This window comes from Agelaius tricolor, unplaced genomic scaffold, assembly GCF_023055355.1.
Source record: "Agelaius tricolor isolate 1412-34295 unplaced genomic scaffold, bAgeTri1.0.p SCAF_4, whole genome shotgun sequence".
In the NCBI taxonomy this organism is placed as follows: Eukaryota; Metazoa; Chordata; class Aves; order Passeriformes; family Icteridae; genus Agelaius; species Agelaius tricolor.
The window spans coordinates 50,994,818-51,016,884 of NW_027269264.1; the positions used below are offsets into that span (position 1 = coordinate 50,994,818).

At 44.1% G+C, this 22,067-nt stretch overlaps 1 protein-coding gene across 16 annotated transcripts in view; it reads right to left on the reverse strand.

Moving 5' to 3' along the window:
- Nucleotides 1–22,067, reverse strand: part of CELF4 (CUGBP Elav-like family member 4) — a 712,244-nt gene that overhangs the window by 20,490 nt on the left and 669,687 nt on the right. For all 16 annotated transcript variants that reach the window (XR_011678996.1, XR_011678995.1, XM_071425772.1 and 13 more), the window contains one exon: nucleotides 18,420–18,586. Coding sequence is in view for 14 of the 16 variants with exons in the window: in XM_071425772.1 (XP_071281873.1) it covers nucleotides 18,459–18,586 (128 nt within the window). In the remaining 2 variants the exon portion in view is untranslated. The remainder of the gene's footprint in view (nucleotides 1–18,419; nucleotides 18,587–22,067) is intronic.

Genomic DNA, 22,067 nt, shown 5'->3' on the forward strand with positions numbered 1-22,067 from the left:
GCCTGTGTCTTTCCTTACCTCAGCTGCACTAGCAGCAAAAGGAAGGGTTAACAGGTTTTGATTCAATGAATGGAGGACAAAGGAGGCAACAGGAATAGGAGAGATCGGGTGGAGCTGACAATATCCTGCTCTATTCCTGGGAAGTAGCAACAACACACATCTCCTGTCTTGGATTGAAATACAGGATAGCCCCAGCTGCAGGATCAGGAGTGGAGCATAGTGGGCAGTGGGTTTACACATGGATGCTAGATCCAGGCTACTGTCAAGCTGGGGAAAGGTTCTTTGCTATAATTTTACTGGGGAAAATATTTAATGTGCAGAGTGGGAAGGGTGGGACTGGTCAATCAGTGACCACTGCTTTGGAGGTGGTACTACCATCCCTCTGTCTGTCCTGCACAGACACCCTCAGACATTGCAGGTGACACACACACACACACACACACACACACACACACACACACACACACACACACAAAAACATATATATGTACAGGTGAAGGATTAGGACTTACTGAGGCTAAAAAAACAGAAAAAAAAAAAAAAAGAGCCACTTGAAAATATTCTTTCAGACCAAAGTGACATGTGGTAATCCTGTCTGCCTAAATTGGGTCTGTATTTCAAGCACCACATGAAGCTGCTCTTCTAAAGCAGGGGTCTGCAGCAGCTACATAGTCAGTGGACAGGAGAAGACACTTTGATAGTCTCTAGGGACATGCCCAAGGTCTTGCTCCACTGACCAAACCATAGCCAAATAAATCTGGTAAATGTTCAACTTTTTTTTGGAAGCAGCAAGTGCCTAATGTCCTGGGACTGTTCTCCTGCAACACTGGAGAGAAATAAGGGATGGAAGTCCTGGTGATGGAATTTGAGATGCAGACATCCTCAGCTGAACAGATCAGTCTAGGACAGCATTAGTGGAGACATACAGGGATTTTAGGTCCCAATTCACTCATGCTTAGGAACTGTTTCAGATAAGACTGTGAGTCATGGGCAAAAGGAAACAGTATCTCTTTCATGGTTATAATGAGGACCTTGACTGACTTGCTGTGAAGGGAATAGTTGCAGTCTAGGTCTATACCATCAGGGGAAATGAATCTCAGTTAAAGCCTTGGTTAGACAAACATAAATCTAGTCATGTCCTTGCAACCTGTGCTGTCAGCACAGTTGTCCTATTGTTACAAACACCTCTGTCACAGTAAAGCTTTTAGCAGCAGTTTCTGGCTGGACTGTGAGGATAAGCTCTGCATTTTGGGAGATGGGAGACACCCATGTAGCGTGGCACTGGGTTCTGAGGGAGCTGGCAGAGGTGCTCACTAAGCAACTCCATAATTTATCAGCAGTCTTGTTAACCAGAGAAGTCCCAGTTGATGTAGGTTAGCCAGTGGCATGCCCATCCAAAAGAAGGGCTGGAAGGAGGACCTAGGGAGCTACAGGGCTGTCAGCCTGACCTCAGTGCTGGGGAAGCTTGTGAAGATCATCCTCAGCGCCATCATGCAGCACATGCAGGACAACCAGGCCTAGCCAGCCTGAGTTCATGAAAGACAGGTCCTGCCTGGCCAGCCTGATCTCCTTCTGTGGCAAGGTGATCACTTAGTTGATGAGGGAAATGCTGGGAATGTGTCCATGTGGACTTCAGTAAAGCCTTTGACAGCATCTCCCACAGCATTTTCCAGGAGAAACTGACTGCTCATGGCATGGATGGGTGCACTGTTGCCTGGATTAAAAAAATGGATGCTGCTTGGGCCCAGAGGGTGTTGGTGAATGGAATGACATCCAGCTGGTCAGGAATGGTGCTCCCCAGGGCTCAGCTCAGTAGGAGGCTGAGGGGAGACCTTATCACTCTCCCTCTGAAAGGAGGTTGCAGACTGGTGGGGGTCAGTGTCTCCCCTCAGGAACCAGTGACAGGGCAAAGAAAACAGCCTTGGATTGCAATAGGACAGGTTTAGATTGGATTTTAGGAATAAGTTCTTCACTGAAAGGCTTGTTGGGCACTGGAACTGGCTGCCTTGTGTGGTGTCACCACTCCTGGAGGTATTTAGAAGAGGTATAGACGTGGTGCTTAGAGCCAGAATTTAGTGATGGGCTTGTCAGTGCTGGGTTAATGACTGAATTTAATACTTCTACAGGTGTTTTTACAACCTAATCTGTACTATGATTCCATTGAACCCTTACAGCATGTAGATTAACTGAGAGAGTTGTGCAAGTGGCACAAGCCTAACACTCCCTGACTATCTGGTGAGTGCCACAGGAGCTGTCATTGTGTATCTGCTGAGCTGCAAATGCAGCCAGCTGCAGGTACAAGTTTGCTCTGTGTCCTCCACAGGGCCACACAATTGTGCCAACACTGCCACCATTGTGGTGGGCTGCCAGGTTGGGTTCTTTTTCCACTGCAGAAATCTACTGCCTCCAGTTCCACATCATTTCTGCTGTGTCTCTCCCCTGAGTCCTTATTAGTCAAGTCTCCACTGATCATCTCTAGACCTTTTTCCTTGCCTTGGAGCTAAGAAACCTCTCCCTGATGAAACTCAAAGGCCACCACTTCTTCCAGCAGGAAGGTGGCATCCTCCTGTTCTCACACTGATCATGGCATATGACAACTTTTCACCTTTATACAACATTTATTAATCTCCATTTACACACATGTGTGCCTTGGCACCCAAAACTGCAGTCAGAATCCTGTCCTTCTGTCTGCTGGAGCCTGTGGCCATGCACACGTACTGGTAGGAACTGGAGATGTTTGTGCTGCCTGTGATAGACCCTCACAGCTATTGCCTCTGAAGCTGATCAATATGATTAAAACTCCAGCTCATGTTTTTCTCCCCTGCCTTTTTTACTGTTTCTACAGCAATTTCCCTCTCTGTTTTTGCCCCCGGTGCTGTGGGATGGCTCTGCTTTCCTTATGCCTCAGTCCTCCTCTCCACTGTACCCCAATCCAACCCACAGAGGTTCCCCTCTCCTGCAGCTCCTGCCCAGACTGTCTGGCAGAGGTGGAAAATGGAGGCAGGGCTCTCCAAAACAGACTCCATCCCTATGACAACTGCTGCCAAGGCTGAGTGGTGAGCCCAAGATTCGGAGCCCAAATGTGTTAGAGTGGGAAGGGCAGCATGCTGAAGGGGACTTTGCATCCATGCTGGGATTAAAAGAAGCCTGATGATTTATACCAGACATCAACGCATTTACCTGGACTCTTGGGGTGCTATTTTTAGTGGGGGGAGGGAGGGAAAGGGGGGGGAGAAGAGTATTTTTGTCAGATGCTTCAGTTCTAACATCTGAAGGTTAAAAAGCAGACAGATTGTATAGATGAATCTTTATATAGATGAAAATGCACACCAACATATCCATATGTGCATGTACAGAGGTATTACATGTACATATGTATCAACAGAGACAATTGCACACACACAGAGACAGAGAAGAGGAGCCAGTGTGATCTAACAGGGAGATGGGAGTCCAGCATTTCTAATGCTAATGTTTAATTTTTTATTTTCTTTTTCTTTTTCTTTCTTTTGTTTGCCTGTTTTTGTTTTTTTTTTTTCTCTTTCCTTTTTTTTTTTTTTTTGTTTTGTTTTGTTTTGTTCTTATATTCCTGATGACCCTGCCTCATTTTTCCCATTTATAAATTTAAGGTGATGATAAAAATTAGCTCTTAAATTGCAATGCCCTTCTTTCAAATAATTGGATTACTTACTTGCTGTGCAGTGTTGTTACTAGGATTGCTCTCATTTAACTATGTTGCATTAAGAGCTAGTTGAAAAATGACAATTATTTTCTGGAGGAAAATTGTCATTATTTTGGCTTTCTTTCCTGTGAATATTTTAGTTAATAAACAAAACAAGTCTGGGATGGGGGAGGTGGCCAGAGAAATAGATTAATTTTTGCCTTTTTTTTAATCAATCTGAAAACCAGTCCATTTTTAAGAGGAATTTAGTGTTTTGAAGGCAAACATTTTTAATCAAGACAGTTATGTTTTTTGTGCTGTTTGCATTTCTTTTTTTAATCTACTGGAATGAAAATTTGCTGCGGAAACATCCAGTTTGGTCAAAATGTCACTTTTTGGTCATCCCCTCCTCCCCCAGCTTGTTTGATGAAAAATTGTCAAGCAGCAATGGCTGTGTCACCTCTGATTTATCTATTTTTCTAGAGCCATTAGTCTCAAGCAGCGGATGAAAAAGCACCACAACGGAGCAGCTGCTCCTGCAGGAGCCAGCCTGGGCAGTCAGAAAATGCCACTGGCTCCCTGAGCAGGGCTGCCCTTCCTCACTCTGCCCTGAGCAGTGGCAGGGGAGGTGGCCAGGGGTGCTGGGGCTCACAGGGTGGCGGAGGAGCCCTGGGGAAGGTGTGGAGGTGTGTGGTGGGAGGAAGGGCTGGGCTGGGCAGGGCTGGGACCCAGGAGGGAGCTCTGCCCAGCCCAGGGCTGCAGCTGGGAGCAGCCAGGGGCTTGTTGGGTCTGAGTGTCACAGCCCTGTCCACCCTCCTCAGCAGCACCCAGAATTTACTTGCTCATGCAAACATAGCCATGGCTCTTTCCCTCTCTCAGCTCTGCTTTGCCAATCAAGAGCTTTGCGGGCGAAGATCAGAGCAATGAACTCAGGTCATTTTGAGGAGCAGTGATGGTAAAGGTCAAATGAGTGTTAAATGGCTATTTTGCAGCAAAGGATGTAGCCTCTTTCCCTCCCAATGGCCAAATCAGTGGGTCCTGTGCCCTGAGGAGCATTTATCCTGCCTCATACAGAGTGCTCACCCCTGCTTCTGCTGCAGATGAATATTAGGTGGGAGAGGAAATTAAGCTTGCCTTTCTGCATACAATGAAAGGTTCTTTATTACAAGAGGGCCTCAAGGAGTTTTCTATCTCCTGAGCATTGTACCAACAGTTTAATTAAAAAAATGTGCATGGTTGAGAACTAAGTCTAATTGGGAAGCTGTAAGAAAGCCTCTGTGCCCAGTCTCTGCTGTTTCTGCTTTTTCCCTTTATAGATTGACTAGACCTTATCAAAATGCTGATCAAACACTGCTACACTCTTCTGTTTCTGTTGCTGACAGTAAGAAGGGGATCCTGCTCCCCTCTCCCTTTCCTGAGCAGACCCCTAGGACGACCTCATGAAGTCCAGCTCACAGGTCTCAGCAGGTCAATTAAGCTGCCTGTGCCCTCCCAGGAAGGTGTTGGATGCACCTCACCAGTGGCTCCAGTATCTGCCATGAGAAACAAGAGCCCACAGCTGCCTGCTGGGCTGGAGGGGGGAGGATTTGGTCTGTAGCTGCTCAGCAGGTACAGGAAGGATGTGTTGGGGTGGTGTCTGTGTGGGCTTGGAAAAGGAGGAGATCTCAGCTCATCTCCCAGCCTGACATCCCTTTCAGGAACGTGTTCTGACCCTCCCAGAGCTGGTCCTGTGCCAGTGGCAGGGCTGCTGGGTCTGCTGGCATCCTGGGACTGTCCTCCAGAGGTGAGATTTCACTCTCCTTCTGCCAAGCCTGTCCCGCTCTCCATGCCCTGTCTCTATACCCCCTTAAATCAGAATGCAGCCAGAAACACAAACTCCCAGCTTGCAGCACTCAATTACACCTTCTGATATTTTATTTTTTTTGCCTGCAGCTTCAAATTACCTTCAAGGTGCACAGTGCAATTAGCTAAAAATATTTCCTGCTCCATTTTAATTGCACTAAAGCTCTGATGTACCTCCAGTGAGGAGTAGTAAGGTGGAAATTGGTGCCCCAAATATTTCAAATTGATTAAAGTCCAGGATGACTCAATAAGCTTACATAGTTCTATTAATTATTAAATATTCATAATTTTTTATTAAAAACCCCCCAAACATTCTTGAAGCCAAATTCTGTATGACATTTCTAAAAGAAGATACTTTAGCTAAGGAGATGGTAACTCTTTCTGAGTTAGAGAAAGATAAGACAAGAATTCCACCATCTAGTTGGAGTGGTTTCCATATGAGGAATTCACATCTCTTGGTGAATTTTAGTGTCTCAGAATTTGATTCTGAAAACACTTATGCATGTGACTTATGTCTGTGACTCATTTCACTGCTATAGCTGAGGTATTTATATGATTCTAATTTAGAACTGGATCACATTTTTGTTTAAAGCCTTTCTGGGTAGAAAATGCAGGTGATCAGTCAAACATTATTACTGCTTAAAAATAGTCAAAACTTTTTGTCTGAGAATTTAGAAAGAAATCCATAACAAAACTTTTTTTTTCTGAAAGCACTGAAAACCAATGTGCTGATTCCCAAGATGTCTGGTTCATAAGAGTACTTCAATGTACTTTGAAAACAGTATTGAAAATAAATCCCAAATTCCATTTGCATCCAGTTGAGTCTGATCAGTCTCAGTTCTTTGGGTTTCTGGTTCACTGTCACCTCAGATAGCCTGTGCTTATGAAGCATGTCCCCTTGTGCCTGCAGCTGTGCTGGCTTGGGAGTGCTATCATTGCCTGATCCACAGAGCTGAACCGAGCAAATTCAGCAAGTTTCTCACCAGTCCCATACAAATGACAGGATCACGTTAACTAACCTAAGCCTCTGTGCTCCTCCCTGTGCCAAGAAGCTCAGGATTAACCTGTGTGAGGAGTGGTGGTGGGCAGGAGGTGGGATTCAGTGCAAGTCTCACCCACTTCCAACAGCTGTGAAGGAGCCCTGATTGTGATGGTGGAATCCAGGGCAAACCTCAGAAAGATGCTGTCCCTCTCTGCAAGTCTCCCTCCCTCTTCTGTGCTCACCGGGGTGAGAAAAACCTCTGTCCACCTCCAGAGCAGCTTGTGTTTGCAGATGATTCTTACACAATTTTGAGGGGGATAGAAGGTTGTTCAGCCTCTCGCCGAAGGGCAGAGAAGATGGATCTCAGAAAAAACCCAAACCCACCAGCCCCTTGCTGCTGGTGTGCAAGTCTGTGCACTTGCTTCCTCTGAGGGAGAGCTCCAGGAAGGTAGGTACTGGCTCCTCCTTCCCCTTGGGAATATAGGAGACAGATTAAAGAGTAGGGGGAAAAAAAGTTATTTCACAGTTAGTCTGCCCTGAACAAGAAAAGGTTCCTGACACCAACAAACTAATCAACGCTGAAAGCTCATGAGGTCAAGCTTTCCCTTCTCCTCCATTATTCTTTTGATTTTTTCTAACTGGCTAGGACTCGATAGCTCCGGCAAGTCTATAAATATAAAATCCTTTTTTGCCTTCCCCTGGAGCACACCAGGAACCATTTGAATACCCGTAGGGACAAGTTAAAACTAAACAAAACCAAAGCAACTCGCAAGAAACAGGTTATCCAGCCAGTCTTCAAATGCTGACCATTCTGTAAATCAGTCCCAAGAAGCTCTCCTCTGCTCAGCAGAAATTGGGAAAGGCAGCTCTCCCTCTTCAGAGCACTCCCTTTGGATTCAGTGCTTTGTGTGGAGACTTATGGCCAGGAATGTTAATGCCAGAGAGCTGAGCTGGCTGAGCTGGCACAGCTGGCTGAGGGCTGGGCCTGAAGGAGGCAGCCCCAGACCATCAGGGTTAAGTTGTGGATATGTGGGCTGCCTCCAATACCTCGATGCCTGTGCCTGTGCCTGCTCCCCTGGGCTGCCTTGGACAGCCACCAGTGCACAGCTGTAGGAGTTTCCCTGACCTGACCACCAAGAAGAACCCAGCCTTTGTATAGTCTGAAAAGAGGGAAACATTGCCAGTGGAAACACTGGCCCTACCCTATAGAGTGCAAAATGCTCCTGAAGTCAAGTGAGAAGTGTTTATACACTGTCTTGGTAAGGAGGGGAAATGGCAGAGGAGCTGGGAAGATTTATGGCTTCTGCTGCATTGGAAATACCCAAAGTTCCTGTCCCAGAGCACTGCCCATGTTCTCTCCATTGCAGCACAGGGAATTTTACTCAGCAGTCTTCTCATGGCAAAGGAAAGGCTGCTCTCCCTAAGTCTTCCCTGTCCTTGTGCTCTCTGCTGGGATCTCTGCTCTGCCTGGTAGAAAAGGAGGAAAGAAAAATGCCACATTCCCTACCAAGGGCTGACAAACAGGAATCATAGCTGCAGCATAAGCTTCTCTGATGGATTCTGCCTCAGCAAAATGAAATTAAGATTTCAGCAAACAAGCTCCAATTCCGTGGTACCAGTAGAACAAATGACATCTGATAATTGCTAACTCCTTTTGCTTATTCTTTGCTCTGTTCACCCCATCAGTCTCTCCAGATTATATTTTCAGCTGAGTTTAATGAACGCCATTTATTAAACTAACACCAGGGTTCTGCTTTGGCCTCAGACAGATGTGCCTGCTAATATGAATCATTTTGTTCAATTGGATTATTCTGATGGAGAGCGGATCCCTGCCACTCCGAGGAGCACAAACAAATGGGGAACAGCTCGCCTCCAGTTGTGACCAGCCGCTCGCCTTCATTAGGAGGCAGCTCCAGGCTCCGCAGGCAGCTTGGCAGGATGGTGTCCCTACTGCTCCCATCAGCCAGCACTTCTGCTCCTTTCCATGTCCCCCTCATGTGCAGGATGGTGTCCCTACTGCTCCCATCAGCCAGCATTTCTGCCCCTTTCCATGTCCCCCTCATGTGCAGGATGGTGTCCCTACTGCTCCCATCAGCCAGCATTTCTGCCCCTTTCCATGTCCCCCTCATGTGCAGGATGGTGTCCCTACTGCTCCCATCAGCCAGCACTTCTGCTCCTTTCCGTGTCCCCCTCATGTGCAGGGAGAGCCCACATGAGCATCACTGTCCCCTTCCCTGGGTTCACTGGCTGCATGGGCAACAGGATTCAGCTCCTTTGTCCCAGTGAATGTTCCTTATCTGAATGCACACCAGACTTTCCTAACTGTGCATCCTTCCCTTCCCTCCCCAGTATGGCATGTCTGACCTCCTTTACATTGACACCTGAGAAAATGTAGACTACTTATTTGCTATTGATCCTTCTTTACTCTGATCTTCTCCAAATATTTGGGCAAAGGGACAGGGATGATATGCTTTTAAAGACTTGTATTAATCAGGAAAAAAAAAAGATATAAAATCCATCTGAAATCTCCCAGACAGAGATTCCCTCAGTCTATTGTTTGGGTTTTAGTGTTGAAAATTTTGGGTCAATCTCTGTAATACATTGTGTGCAGGCACCAGACATCCATCTATCTGTCTATCTCAATACAAATCCTGCCTTCTGTGAACCATAAAACTCCTAGCAGAGTGACATTACCACTTCTCACATCGACAGAACACACTGAGCACATACAACTTGGGGAAAAAATTACAGAGGCAATTTGAAAGATTAGAAGAGAAAAAGCAGAAGATTTCTGCTCCCTGAGTGGAAGTGGCCAAATCCCACAGCAAGCCTTTAGCTGGCACAAATCATCATCACTCCTTTAAAGCCTACTTTCTTTCCCCAGATGAAGGACAGGCCCAGCACTTCTTCAGATACCTGTGAACTTCAGGACAACTCATTTATTCTAGAGCATTTCTGAAGAAAGAAATTATTTGCATTTTAATCCTAAGTGGTATCCTGGGGTTACTTCCAGGAATCCCTGGTGAGCACCAGAAGTCAGACTGTCAGGAAGTGGGTCTGTGCTGAAAGAGAAAACACCCCAGAGATAACCATGGCACCAGTCTGTGTGCCTTTCCTAATTACTAACAGCACGTCACATGCTCTTCAACAAAGCCATCAAAGGACATGAATTCCTCCATTCAGGTTTAAATGTAGGAATACTTCTCCAGGTATGAGCTATTCCTTTACGCCTGATGAGGATCTGTACACCTTTCTCTAAATTGCATTACATTGGTCTTAATGGGTAATGGGAACAAGGCCTGTAGGAATTCCTATTGGGATTTGTGTAACAAGGTCTGTACTAAACAATGCTCTTGTAACCTGAGCAGAAGACAGAAACTCCCCAAATAAACCCCCCTCTGAAAGCACCAAATCTCTTAAAACTGACTTATAGGAGCCCAGTTTCCTACAGCTGGCTTTGGGCTGCCTGTCTGGTTTCCTTTCCCTGTGTCCAACTTGCCATGATGGAGAAATATGTACCATGCAAGGAGAATGCACAGAGGAAAATAAAGAGCATGGAAAGCATTCACTTGTCATACATCACAGCAAATGGAATGCAACCTCTGCTCATGAGTGGAGATGCTTCAAGAGAGTAGAGAAAAGTAGAGAAAAATAGAGAATCTTATCCAGCAAAGACAAATTTTTGGCTGACTGCACAGCCCATGGATTTGATGGCTCAATTGTTTCCAAATCCTTAGAAATCAAGCTAGTGAAAACCTATTTTCTTTTGGAACAATCTGCTTTTAAGGGTCTACCATGACAACCATGGCCTACAGCACATCCAAATCAACCAAAAGATATCTTTGGCATCAAGGACTGGGCATCACAGAGCCAGAAATTTCAAAGGTAGGCATCTTGTCACTGTGAGGATTTTAGAGTGTTATTGCTCTGCTTAGAATAGATGCTTTAGGCAGCCCAGCTGCTGGATCTGTTTTACACAGGAAAAAGGGATATGTGAAGAGCTGGGGAGGGAGAATGTATCTTCCAATAAATGGGAGAAATCTGCTTTCTGAAGAGGATTACTAGAGTGTGGAGCTGCAGCTTTCCATGGGTACAAGATATTTTCCTCTGTTTGCAAGTCATTATCCTAAAAAGGCATTTTTAAAATGAGCCATGGTGATATTTGGAGGTGGGCATGATCATTCCCTAGTGTCTGTGCTCCAAGAAGACCAGAGCAGCCAGAATGGTGGCATTGCATCTCCCTCTGAATTGCAAATAATTGAAACATCTCTGCCAGGAGAACATTTAGGAATAGTGGGCCTGAATCCTTGGCTGCCATAAATCAGTGTCACTTCACTGGCTTCAGAGGAGCTGGTGATTGACGCTGCCCGAGAATTTAGCCCCATCATGGCTGTGGTTAGTACTTTTCCAGACAGAGCACTGAGTTTTCATTTACTCTGCTTCTTGCTTGGGAAATGACTTGACTGCTGTTCTCCTTTCCCCTCCAGCTCAGCCTTCTACCCAATATTTCAAAAAGGTTGGATGAAGCTCAGCTAAGTGGAAAAATGAACTGTTTGAAATAAAAACTCTCTTTTTTTTTTTTTTTTTTCCCCTGACTGCAGTCACAGGGCTGGATGAAAGACACCTGAGAAGCAAGGCTTGTACCGTAAACCTTCAATTCTCTGCTACAGCTGAATCAAACACTTCAGAGACCAGAGTTTTGATATTCACTTGTATCTGGCCAAAGTTACCGTACCTATGAATTATTCAAATATGCAATTATTGCATTTGATATATCACTGAGTATAACCGTGGGAACGAGAAACAGTGTTCTAGTGCAGCTGATTGTATATGCCTTCCAAACCATAAGGACATCAATTTAAGGTGCTCACATTGATGGAGTGCTCTGCAACCCCTTATTAAGATTCTTGCCAACTCCTGTAGCAGTTTTCCCCTGCAGAGTAAATTTCATGGAGTTTTTTAGCCTCCCTTTTCTTTATCTCTACAGTGCAAGTGCCAAACACTATCCCACAGAGCTTCAATTCATGGTTCTGCAGTAGCTCTCAAAGGTCAGTGACAAAAAGATCGGATCATTTTCAGCTTACTGATCAATGCTGCACAAGTGACCTGAGTCCTGTGTACATGTTGGGGCTAACTCATAACTCTGGTTTCATTGTGAATTTCCAGTTTCCCTGGAAGAGGGTTTTAACCTTTTTCTTAGACATAGAGATCTGTGCCCTGACTACTGTTCATATTGTCTTTACCTGGGCAAAAAACCATGTTAATGGTGCTGATATTTGTATTAACTGAACATACCAAAGACAGCTCCATCTGCCTTCAAATACGGGGCCATCTGAGAAGAACATCTCTGCGGTTCTAGACCTTTCTTTGCTCTCTCCCTGAGCAGCATTTGCAAATTGATAATGTGCCTGTTTCCTGTTTGCTCACTAGTGAGTACTGGTCTCTCTGTCAATGTCCCAGTATCAATGGATTTTGCTGACTTGTAACTTATTGGAAGGTCCTGTAGAAAAATGACTGTGCTTGTTTTCTAGGACTCATCCCATATTTTCACAATCCTCTTTCATTGTGGGTCTTTGCCTTCTCTCAATCATTTTGTACATATTTTATTTAGCAGAGGATTCATTCTGCCAGTGTTTGCTGCTGCTGCTGCTTGAACAAAAAAATTTGGCTATGGATGTCTCCTGTGTTTTTCCATCTCTTTGGCTCTCATTTCAAATCAATGCTGTTTCAAACGCCTACTCTTTCCTTTTCTTATATTTTCTGTTTTTTCTTCAAGTTGCAGTCCCTCATGCACTGGCCCAGCAGATCTGTGTGCTGAACCAACCCGGTAGAAATGTTCCTTCAAAGGCTGCTCTTTCCAGGTTACTGCAGCTGCCCCTTAACTGATGCAACTGAAGCTTACACGGAGCCCAGAAAAGCTCTAAAATCAGACTTAGGTAATCTGTGTGACATTGTCCACACGATCTCCCACACTAATCTTGGTCAAGTGGCTGAATATGAAATTACCACCTTCCAGTCAACCCTGGAGCTTTGGGGGTTCTGCTGTTGGAAGCCTTTGAAGAGGGCACCATCATAACAAGCTCCTGGTCTTTTCACAGAGTTGTATATATGGGGAAAAACTCAGAAAGCTATTTTCTGGCTGAGTCTTTGGCAAAAGTTCCCACAATTCTCCAGAAGTTTACTTCAGAGCACCGGGGCCAAGAGTATCACAGCGAGATGAGAAGTAGGAGGCTGCTTTAATATCTATTATTTAATTCTGAAGTATTTACATTCTCTAACATTAAAAAAAAAGGCGGGGGGGGGGAGGGACTTGGGTTTTAATGAAGAATTCCTGCTCCAAACTGAGGGAAAGTGTTGTGGTATTGCCTTGTGCTGCTCTATCACTCCCATGACAAATAGTGCAGATCTGTTAGTGACCTACATGGACTCATTTAGATGCAAACACAGCAATACTCCTGAAAAGCTGCCCTGCTTTGAGGAAGAACAAGTTCCAAATATCGCTGAATGGAATTGAGTCTCAGAGCAGTAATTAGTGATTGTAATTTTGGAGTAAATGCAGTAATTAATTATTGTCGTTTTCCATCAGTGCATTGTATTGTGTGCCAATCTTAGAATAAAATAATTAGCAAATGGGATTTTGCATGCTCTGGTATCGAAACTGTGGTTTCTAGAACAGACATGAGAATTTTGCCATAATAAAGTTATCGGTAATTTAAATGGACAGACAGGTTAAAAATGATCAGACAGAAAAATAAAGGATTTCCTTGTCAGTCTTGCAAACACCTTCGGGAGTCCTGTTTTTGCCTCCCCCACTAAAATTCACTTCCATTCTCTCAGTACAAGCACAACAGCACAAAGTTTAGGTTGTAAACACAGTGAGTGATGCTTAATTTAATCACAGGTGTCAGTGGAAATGAAAAACAAAAGTAATCCAAAGAACAGAAAAAAATATTGGCTGAGGTGATGTTTTTCCAGTACCTGAACAGACTTTCCAAAATTAAGCTGTGCTGATTTTTTTTCTCTCTTTATTCACTCATATTAAAGCTTGTGCTGGAGTACTGTTTTGATGCAATTATACTAGTGCAAATTTCCATAATGTAAGCAAGTCTTAAACGATCTAAGTGATGACTAAAAGAGGGAAACAACAATAATCTGTGCAGGTGGAAGAGAAGCTGGTTAGCATGATTGTAGGAGGCATAACTACAAGAAATGGGATTTTATCTTGAAAAAGGGTATTTGGAATGAATCTCAAGATGAATAGCCTAATAGAAAACAGTGAGATCAATGCAGCTGCAGAATAGCCTCTCACTAGAAGTAATAGAAAGCTATCTGGGAGGCATAAGCAACAAAAATTTCAGTAAAAAATACACTTTCACTAGACTTTGCATTGAAGCCATCTGAAATGACAAGAGAAGACAGATGTTTTCCTCTCACATATTTTTGTTGATGGCAATTTGGAATTTTTTATTTTGCTTTATTTTTGGCTGATAGTGTAATCTTACTTTAAAACGGAGTTTGGGTTGCTTTTATTTTTTTATCTTATTAGGGATCAAAAAGAGAAAAATGCAAAGTTTTCCAGTTTTCCAGGGTATAAAATATACCCTCTAATTAAAAAACAAACAACAAAAAAACCACCCCAAAAAACTAAAAATCAAACAAAAAAACCCCCAAACCCCCCACCATTCTCAGAGTAAAAATACCATCTATTCCAGACAGCTGCAAAAACATGTATTTCAAGCATTTTACAATAAACCAGACATCAGTCCATGTTCAAAAAGCAGTGAAGGAGGACCTGAAAAATCTTTTTTTTATTTTTGTATTTGAGCTTTGGCCTGTGTTATTTCCCCTGGTGTTTTATAGAAGCTGGTTGCCTGGGCAGTGTATCCATTTAATGTTTTGTCACTACTCTGAAGTACAGCTAAAAAAAAATCTTGCCGTTGATCTTATTTCTATTTTTTCCTTCACTTTTCTGTTTCCCTTTCGCCTCACTCAGTTTGTCTCGCTCACACTCCCTTTCCCTCACTCAGTTTCATGCCAGTGCTCTGGGTGAGTCTCACCCAAATGTCCCTGCATCTTCAGCTTTAAACAAAACTTCAGCAGCAGAGTGTCTGTCTGAGGTGGAAAACATCACTTTGCCAGTGACCAGCCACTGCAATGAAGCCACAGAAGGGGAATGGATGGGATTTCCAGGGCTGTTGTGTGCTGTGCCTTTTATTGATCTATCAGCTGGGTGCTGCTGGGTTGCTCTGTGCTCAGCCCTGAGCTCTGGAGGGGCTGTGAGCTGTGCAGATTTTGGGCAGGGCTGTCCCACCGTGCCTGCCTGTCCCGGAGGGGCTCAGGGCTCACACACAGCCCCAGGCACAGCACAGGGCGTGGAAGGGCTCCTAGCAATGGGACCTAAGGGAGATGAGGGCTTCAGGTTGGTTTTTCTTATTTGTAATCTTATAATTTCTTAATAATTCTTAATTTTTTGCATTTTCTATCTGAAAGACACGTGGAGTGTCTCAAGAGTCTTTGCTTCCTAGTCCTGAGAGGGGATTGGCAATAGAATATACTGATTTTGGCAGAGTTGCCCCAAATGATCCTCCTCTCTTTTGTTTTCTCCCGGCCCATCATTTCTCCCCTCCTTTTTTCCCCCCTACAGCCACCTCTTTAATTATAAAGAAAAAAGAGAACGGGGCAGCCATTTTGCCATCTAAATTCTTCAGGGCTTTGCTTGCTGCAGCTTTGGACTTATCTGCCACATCACAGAAACCCTTTCAGTGTTTGACAGCAAGTTCAGAGCGCTTGCAAAGAAAACAAGGGACTTCAAATCACTGTGGCCTCGACTTCTTGTGTCCCAAAAGGGAGATTTATAGGTTTTTTTAAAAAAAGTGCGTCCAGAATTAAAATTTAGTGAGGCCCTTTCTTTCTCAGTTAGGGAAAAAACACTCTGGTGGATTATATCAAACTGGGTGCTGATTTTTTTTGTTGTTGTCATCGGCAACTTCTTATTGTTTTGAAAGCAATTCAATAGAAAAAAGCCCTTCCTTGGAAAAATCCCAATTAAAAAGTTTCTTGAGCATCCTCTTGAAGCACATGAGTAATTACTCTGGTGTCAATACCATTATACACATGCTTCAAATTGGAATTAAAGACCCTGAAGAGCTGCATCCAAAGTAAAGACAGATAAAAAACACAGTGGAGTTATCATCTTTCTATCAGTTAAAGGAAGTTGCAAATCGAGCCAGCAGTGGAGGTACAATAATACTGAGTTAGCCAAGAACAGCTGACCCATCTCTGAGTCAGGCTTATTCCTGGGGGCTTAGCCCTCTGCTGATCACTACTGCCCAGCCCTGGTGGGAAAGCTGCCCTGTGGCCCTCCTGACTGAGAGTCCTGCCTGTTCTAGAGTGCTGGGATCAGTTCCCCATCCCTGGGAGGAAGAAGAGCCAGAGAATGACCTGGGTTTAAGCCCATGTGACCTTCTGGGTGTCCTGGCTGTCCCCAAGTGTCCTCTCCAGGCTATTGCAGCATGGTTCTCCCTGTGCTAACCCAAATCCTCCCCTGGGGAATGCTCCTGCAGTGTCCTCCTGGGACCAGATACCCTCCTGTTCAATTCCTTCTGTCAGGGGGAAAAACACATGTATAAAACTTTTTTTTTTCCTGGAGAATTCCTTTCTGCTAAAAGTTGGGTACAGCTCCTACAACAGGCTCAACAAGGTGAGAGTATGCAAGAGAACAAGGACCTCTGAGATACATTTTGATAGGGTCTCTAAACAAGTCTCTAAATAAGGTTCTCTAAGCCAAGGGTGGAAATGATCTGGCGGTAAAACTGATTTTTCTGGACAGCAGAGTACTAAAGCTGAAATAAAAGGCAGGACGGCTAAAGGACTTCCTACCTAGAGGCAACTCTTCAAGACTGTTCTGCTTAGTAGAAGCAAAGGAAAGGAAAAAAAAAATGCTTAAGAGGTACATATGGAATTATATTACTCTTTTACCTGCTGATTCCTTTTTATATAATTTAAATTAAATTTTTTGGGGGGAAGAAATGAAAAAAATACCCAAGCAACTAATCTTTGTCCTACTAGTGAGTAATATTCTGTAGGAAACAAGCTGAGACCTCAGAGCCCTTCATGGCGAGCCATGATGATAAAAACCACCATAGACTCATACTGGTGAATCTTGAACAACACAGATATCCACAGCCCTGCATCTTCTGACACCACCATGAGAAACGAGCACATCCTCAGCCAGCACAGCTATGCTGAGACATAAAGCCTGGTGCCTACCTAGGGACACCTTTGTGTCCCTGGATCCCTGTGCAGGTGTCACAGAAAGCCTCCCTGACAAAGGCAGCCCCTGCTTTCACACAGCTGCACGCATGCACCCCCCGCCCTCCCCAGCAAAGCCTGCAGAAAAAAAAGCCAGTGTGATGAAGCAAAAAGCATTTGGATATGGCAACATGTTTTGGTTTCAAGCTTCCAAGAGGCCTTTTCATAAGCAAGGAAAAGAAAAGAGGTTTTTGGAGGGGGAAAATGCATTGATGGTTATCTTCATTTAGTCACATATAAAGGAGGTTCTAAACTATGGAGGCTGTTTCCTGCACATGCACCTAATACGTTTATTGAAAGGTTTCTTAATCTCCTTTATGCTGTCTTCAGTGCAGCACCTCTTTCAAAGATATTTTGATCCCATTCCTGAATTCTCACTGGAAAGGATACTGCCCTGAAGACTGGAAAAATATGTTTTTTCAAAGATATTTGGGATCCCAGTGAAAAATTAAAACACTCTGTTTTTCTTTGGGAAAGTTGAAGATAGGGATTTCCTGCCTATCTTAGATAAATCAAAAGAGGCCTGAATAAAAATCACAGAATCTTAGACATTACAGCTAAAATGACATGGAAAGGTCACCTAACCAATCTCTTTATCACTAATTCAGGAGTACAAATTGCTTAGGGCCTCCCTAGGTGCTGAGTTTATTGGGGAATCTCTGGTGTGGAACAGTTTTAACAACAGGAGGACTTCCTGTTTCTGTAAACAAACACATAGGGGTTTATATTTCTGTTTCTCAAAGAATTACCTAATGTAAGAGCCAGCCATTGGTGGAAAATATTTCCATTTTTGGAAACATCTTCATTTTTGTTACTGGTGATATATTTGGATTCCAATGAAACAAGCTGTGGCTTCTGATATTTTTGGTGTTGTTACATGTATTAAAAGTTCCCTTGAAACATCCAGCTGGCTTCTTTCCAGCAATACATGGCACATGAGTCTAAAAATGAGACCCCAGGTCCTTACTCCAGCTAAGCTCCCTTGGCTTTGGTCGGGTTTTATCTACACACAGGAGTTTAAAACAACTGACCTAGAAGTGAACATGGATCCGTCTATTAATTTCTTGGGTTTGTGACGAAATAAATCAGGGGTTGTTTGGTTGTCAGGGAGACATATTTACATTAAGTTATTATGCTGAGATGGAATTGGATACAGACTGTACTGCATGGAGAATGAAGAATGCTTTGAAACGTTTGCAACACAGAGCTATTGAGACAGACACTGTCCCAGTCCAGTCACCTGGGATTAAACCGCAGCCCAGTCCCACCTCTCAATTGCAGATTGTCTTCAAGCACCAGAAATGCTCTCTTTCACTGAGCAGGGGAAATCAGGACAGCTGCTGACTCTCCTCTAGTGACCAGAAACACTTTCTAGAGATGCAGGATGCCCCTGGGATGAGGAAGTTGTCTTATCCCTTGTTAAGCATCCTTCCACCTCTTTTTCTAAAGAGACACACACACACACAGAGCTCCTGGTTTATGCGCAGGTGCGTGTCTGAGCAGAGTGGCTCTAGCCAGAGTCAAAAAGGCAGAAGATAGAGAGTCACAGAGCTGAATCTCCTCAAGAGTCTACAACACAGAGAGACGCTACAGGTGTAGCTGACGCCCCCTTCCCCATGCAGTTACCTGTGCTAGTGCTTTGTATCCAGTGGTTCCCACAACCCTTCAGTAGGGACGATTAGCATCCTTTGGCCTCTTCAGCTGCACCTTCAGCCTCTTCATGCCAATCTGGAATCCATTCATGGCCTGGATAGCAGCTTGGGCACTGGCAGGATTGTCAAAACTCACAAAACCTGTCAAAACACGAGGCAAGGCATGGGACTTAATGAGCTGAAGGGTGCCAAGGCACGTACATGCAACGACCACTGAGAATGAACATGGGGAAGGGGTGAGGGCACTGAGAGGGGGGAAGTGAGCAGGAAGGAGGGTGGGCAGGTGGGCAGGAGAGTGAGGAGAGGATGGTTGCCAATGTGGGACAAAGGATAGGAGGGGTTGTTACAGATCAGTGTCCCAGGACACAGTGCCTGGTCTGAGTGCCAGTCTGAACACTAGACTAGGTGCAGCACAGGGATCCAAATGTTGGTGCCTCAAGATTTGGGTCACCTTTGAGTTGGGAGTCAGCAGATGTAATACATGCTCTCAAGGCACTCTGTCTTCCTCTATATCCCTCCACTGGGACTTGGGTCATCCTATAAACCTTCCTTAACTTGCCGTCATAGCCTTTTCTTTGCCTGTCAATACTAATGATGAGGGGAACCTGACACACCTACTGCTACTGTCTTATTATGGCAATATAAATAAAATGTGAATTTAATAAATTCTTCATTATTGTATTAATCAGCATGAATTGTTTGATTGCTGGCCAGCCAAGCAATATGAAGAGCTTTAATCACTGGCAATTTCTGCAAACTCCATGTTACTCTGCAGCTGAGAGATGAACACAAGTGCTTTCCTAACATGGTTTTCCTATGGAATTTCAAATTTTGCCAGCAAATCTCCCAATCAACCATGGAGCACATCCAGCACTAGAAACAACTGTAGGGACTGAATATTGTATGTATGGGTCACCTAAGACATTCTTTGTCTTCATTTGCTTTTTAACAATCTGATGAAATTATATAGGTCAACCACACAGGATGCACTCAGCTAATGCATTCTAAGAGATTCAGCTCTGGGGAGAGCTTTTGGTGTAACTTTACTTTTTTTTTCTGTTTTTGTTTCTAAAATTTATTTATATTTTTAATTTTTTTCTCCTGTTAGATCCAAAAAAAGGCCTTGTTTCCCCATGCTGTTTATGGCTGTAGCTGGAGCAACCACAAGTCTGAGATATCAGTGAGGCAGGGGGCCATCACATTGTACAAGCATTGCCTCTGCTACTCTTGCCAGAAATGTCCCTGTGTGCCAACAACATTTCTGAGCACAAACCTTGGGTGAAACTAGCCTGGACCAACCTGCTCTCCAGACAAAGCCATCTGTTTACCCACCCCTGCAAGGCTCTGGCAGCACAAATCAATCCTAGGAGCCTGGTGTTGCTCAACAGACAGGCTGAAATGAAGAGACGGTTTTTGCAAGCCCCTCAAAAAGCTAATGCTGAGTGTTTGCTGCCAGGTATACACCTGCTCCTGACAGCAGAACCAGGCCTGGCTTACAGCCTTGGGCTGTGCTGTGGATTCATTCTGCAGCCCCTCCTGCCTGGTCTGGTTCCTGCTCTGAAGTGATTCTCACAGGTGACAGAGGGTGCCTTGCATCTGAAAAGGACACAGAGCCGTGCATGCAAAGGCACCTTCTCACCCCTGCATTAAGCTGTGCTCCCTGACCTTGGCTAATAATGTAACCTCATGACAGGCCATGAAACCCATGGTCTGTGTCTCTCAAAGGGAGACAACAGGTTTGCTGAGTATGGCACATGGGGTTTTAAAAGGGGAGCCAATGGAATAAACAGGGAACCTTCTTTGTCCTTCCCTCTTGAAGCCAAGGCTCCTAGTAAACTGGCTGTCCTCACAGTTTTCCTGCCAACCCCCTGGATGAGGAGGTACCAACACTGCAGCTCTGAAGATGAACAGACAAAAAGTACTCCCAAGCCCCACAGCAATTATCAAAGAAAACTGGAGGGCTATAGTGAGTGATGAGCTGTGGTTTCATTCAATAGCAATGGATCTGCTCTTGCCCTCACTTTTTAGGCAGTAAATGCCTGGTGATGTTTCCAGTTTGCATTTTACTACTTGAATAATCTATCAACAAAGTCCTATGATTCACAAAGTCCTATGATTCCAGCAATGGAATAAACCAAACACTTCCTGTTTCACCCAAGTGCGTTCAGACTTAAAATACTTCTGGAAACTCCCTTGGGGATGCTTTACTTGAGCTTCAACCTTAAATATGTTGTCTATATGATATAAGGTATGATATCCTTGAATATAGGATGTAAAGAAACCCATTTCTTTTTAAAAATCACATCTGGTTTGCTGATATTCCTGGCCGACACATATTAGTTACATCTAAAACAGTAGACTAAAGCTGTTCCAGGGAAGTTCAGAGAAACTGGTGCCTAATAATCTGTAGTGCTGAGGTTTTTTTTTGACTAATGTTTAACATCAAACAATTCCTGGACAAAGCATAAGTTTTAGTACAGAAGACAGGCTGTGGTCAGTGGTTAACTTGGATGTGTCCTTGATGTTCTGGAAATTGAGAGAATTTAATAATTTGGGTGTAGGCCATTTTGTGCCAGCTGTCCCCAGTGCTAGGGAGAAGTGCCAGGTATGTTTATTTTACTGATATACACACAGCAATCCAATATCAAAGTTGAGTTGGCTGCAGCTGGATGGTTGTTTAGCTCATGCCTTTAGAGAACATACCTTGCCTGGGAACTTTGGTTTCTACTCTTGCTACAGGGATGTCCCTCCTGCTGCCTACATGTGCACATGTAGATTGTGCCTGCACATCCACCCTTTTGTGAATAAGACACTGTAGGACCCTACAGTAATCAGTGGAGGTCCTGCCAATGCAGTCAGTGTAGGGTAGGGCAGGATTTCCCTCTTCTATCAGGACACCCTTAGCTGTGCTCAAATGAATCACTGGTCAGGGAGCAGTGCTGGCTGCAGTAAAGGCAGGCACCCAGCTAAAATCAAGGAACCTCTGTTGTGGGATCTACCTGGTTCCATAAGTTAGGAGTGATATTTCAGGGTAGAATGTTAACTGTCTAAATGCCTGGGTGGGTCACTCCCCAGAGTGATGTTAATTGCTGAACCAAACCTCTCCAGAAATGCTGCCCACTATGACAGAAAATTATTATTTCTCTACTTTTGCCAAGACTAGACCTCTGAGGGATGATAAGCCCTTGTGCTGGTGTGTTAATATAGTTGTGCCTCTGCAAAAACCTTGCTGTGAGATAAGCTCATGAAGCTATACCAGTTTTTATCATTACTTTGCTTTTGAGACGGAATTCTTAGCCCACTTCCTCATTCTGTGCAAAGCTGTAAATAATACAGCATTTTAACAAATGGGACTAATAAGAGAGATCAGAAGTGCTTTTGCTCACTATATTTCATTTAGACCAGATAATGAACCTGGGAGTTGTACTCTGATTCTGGTATTAGTTGCCTACAGATTTGGACCAGATTTTTTTCTCCTTAGTTGTTCTGGTATTCACTGATGCAATATAAAAATCTCCTCTGGCTGGATGCTGAGGGTAGAGGAACTGGGATTGGAAACCTGTGGAAAGAGATGGGCAAATGCCAATAACTGTGTATTTTCTTTGTGATCATATTCTAGGGA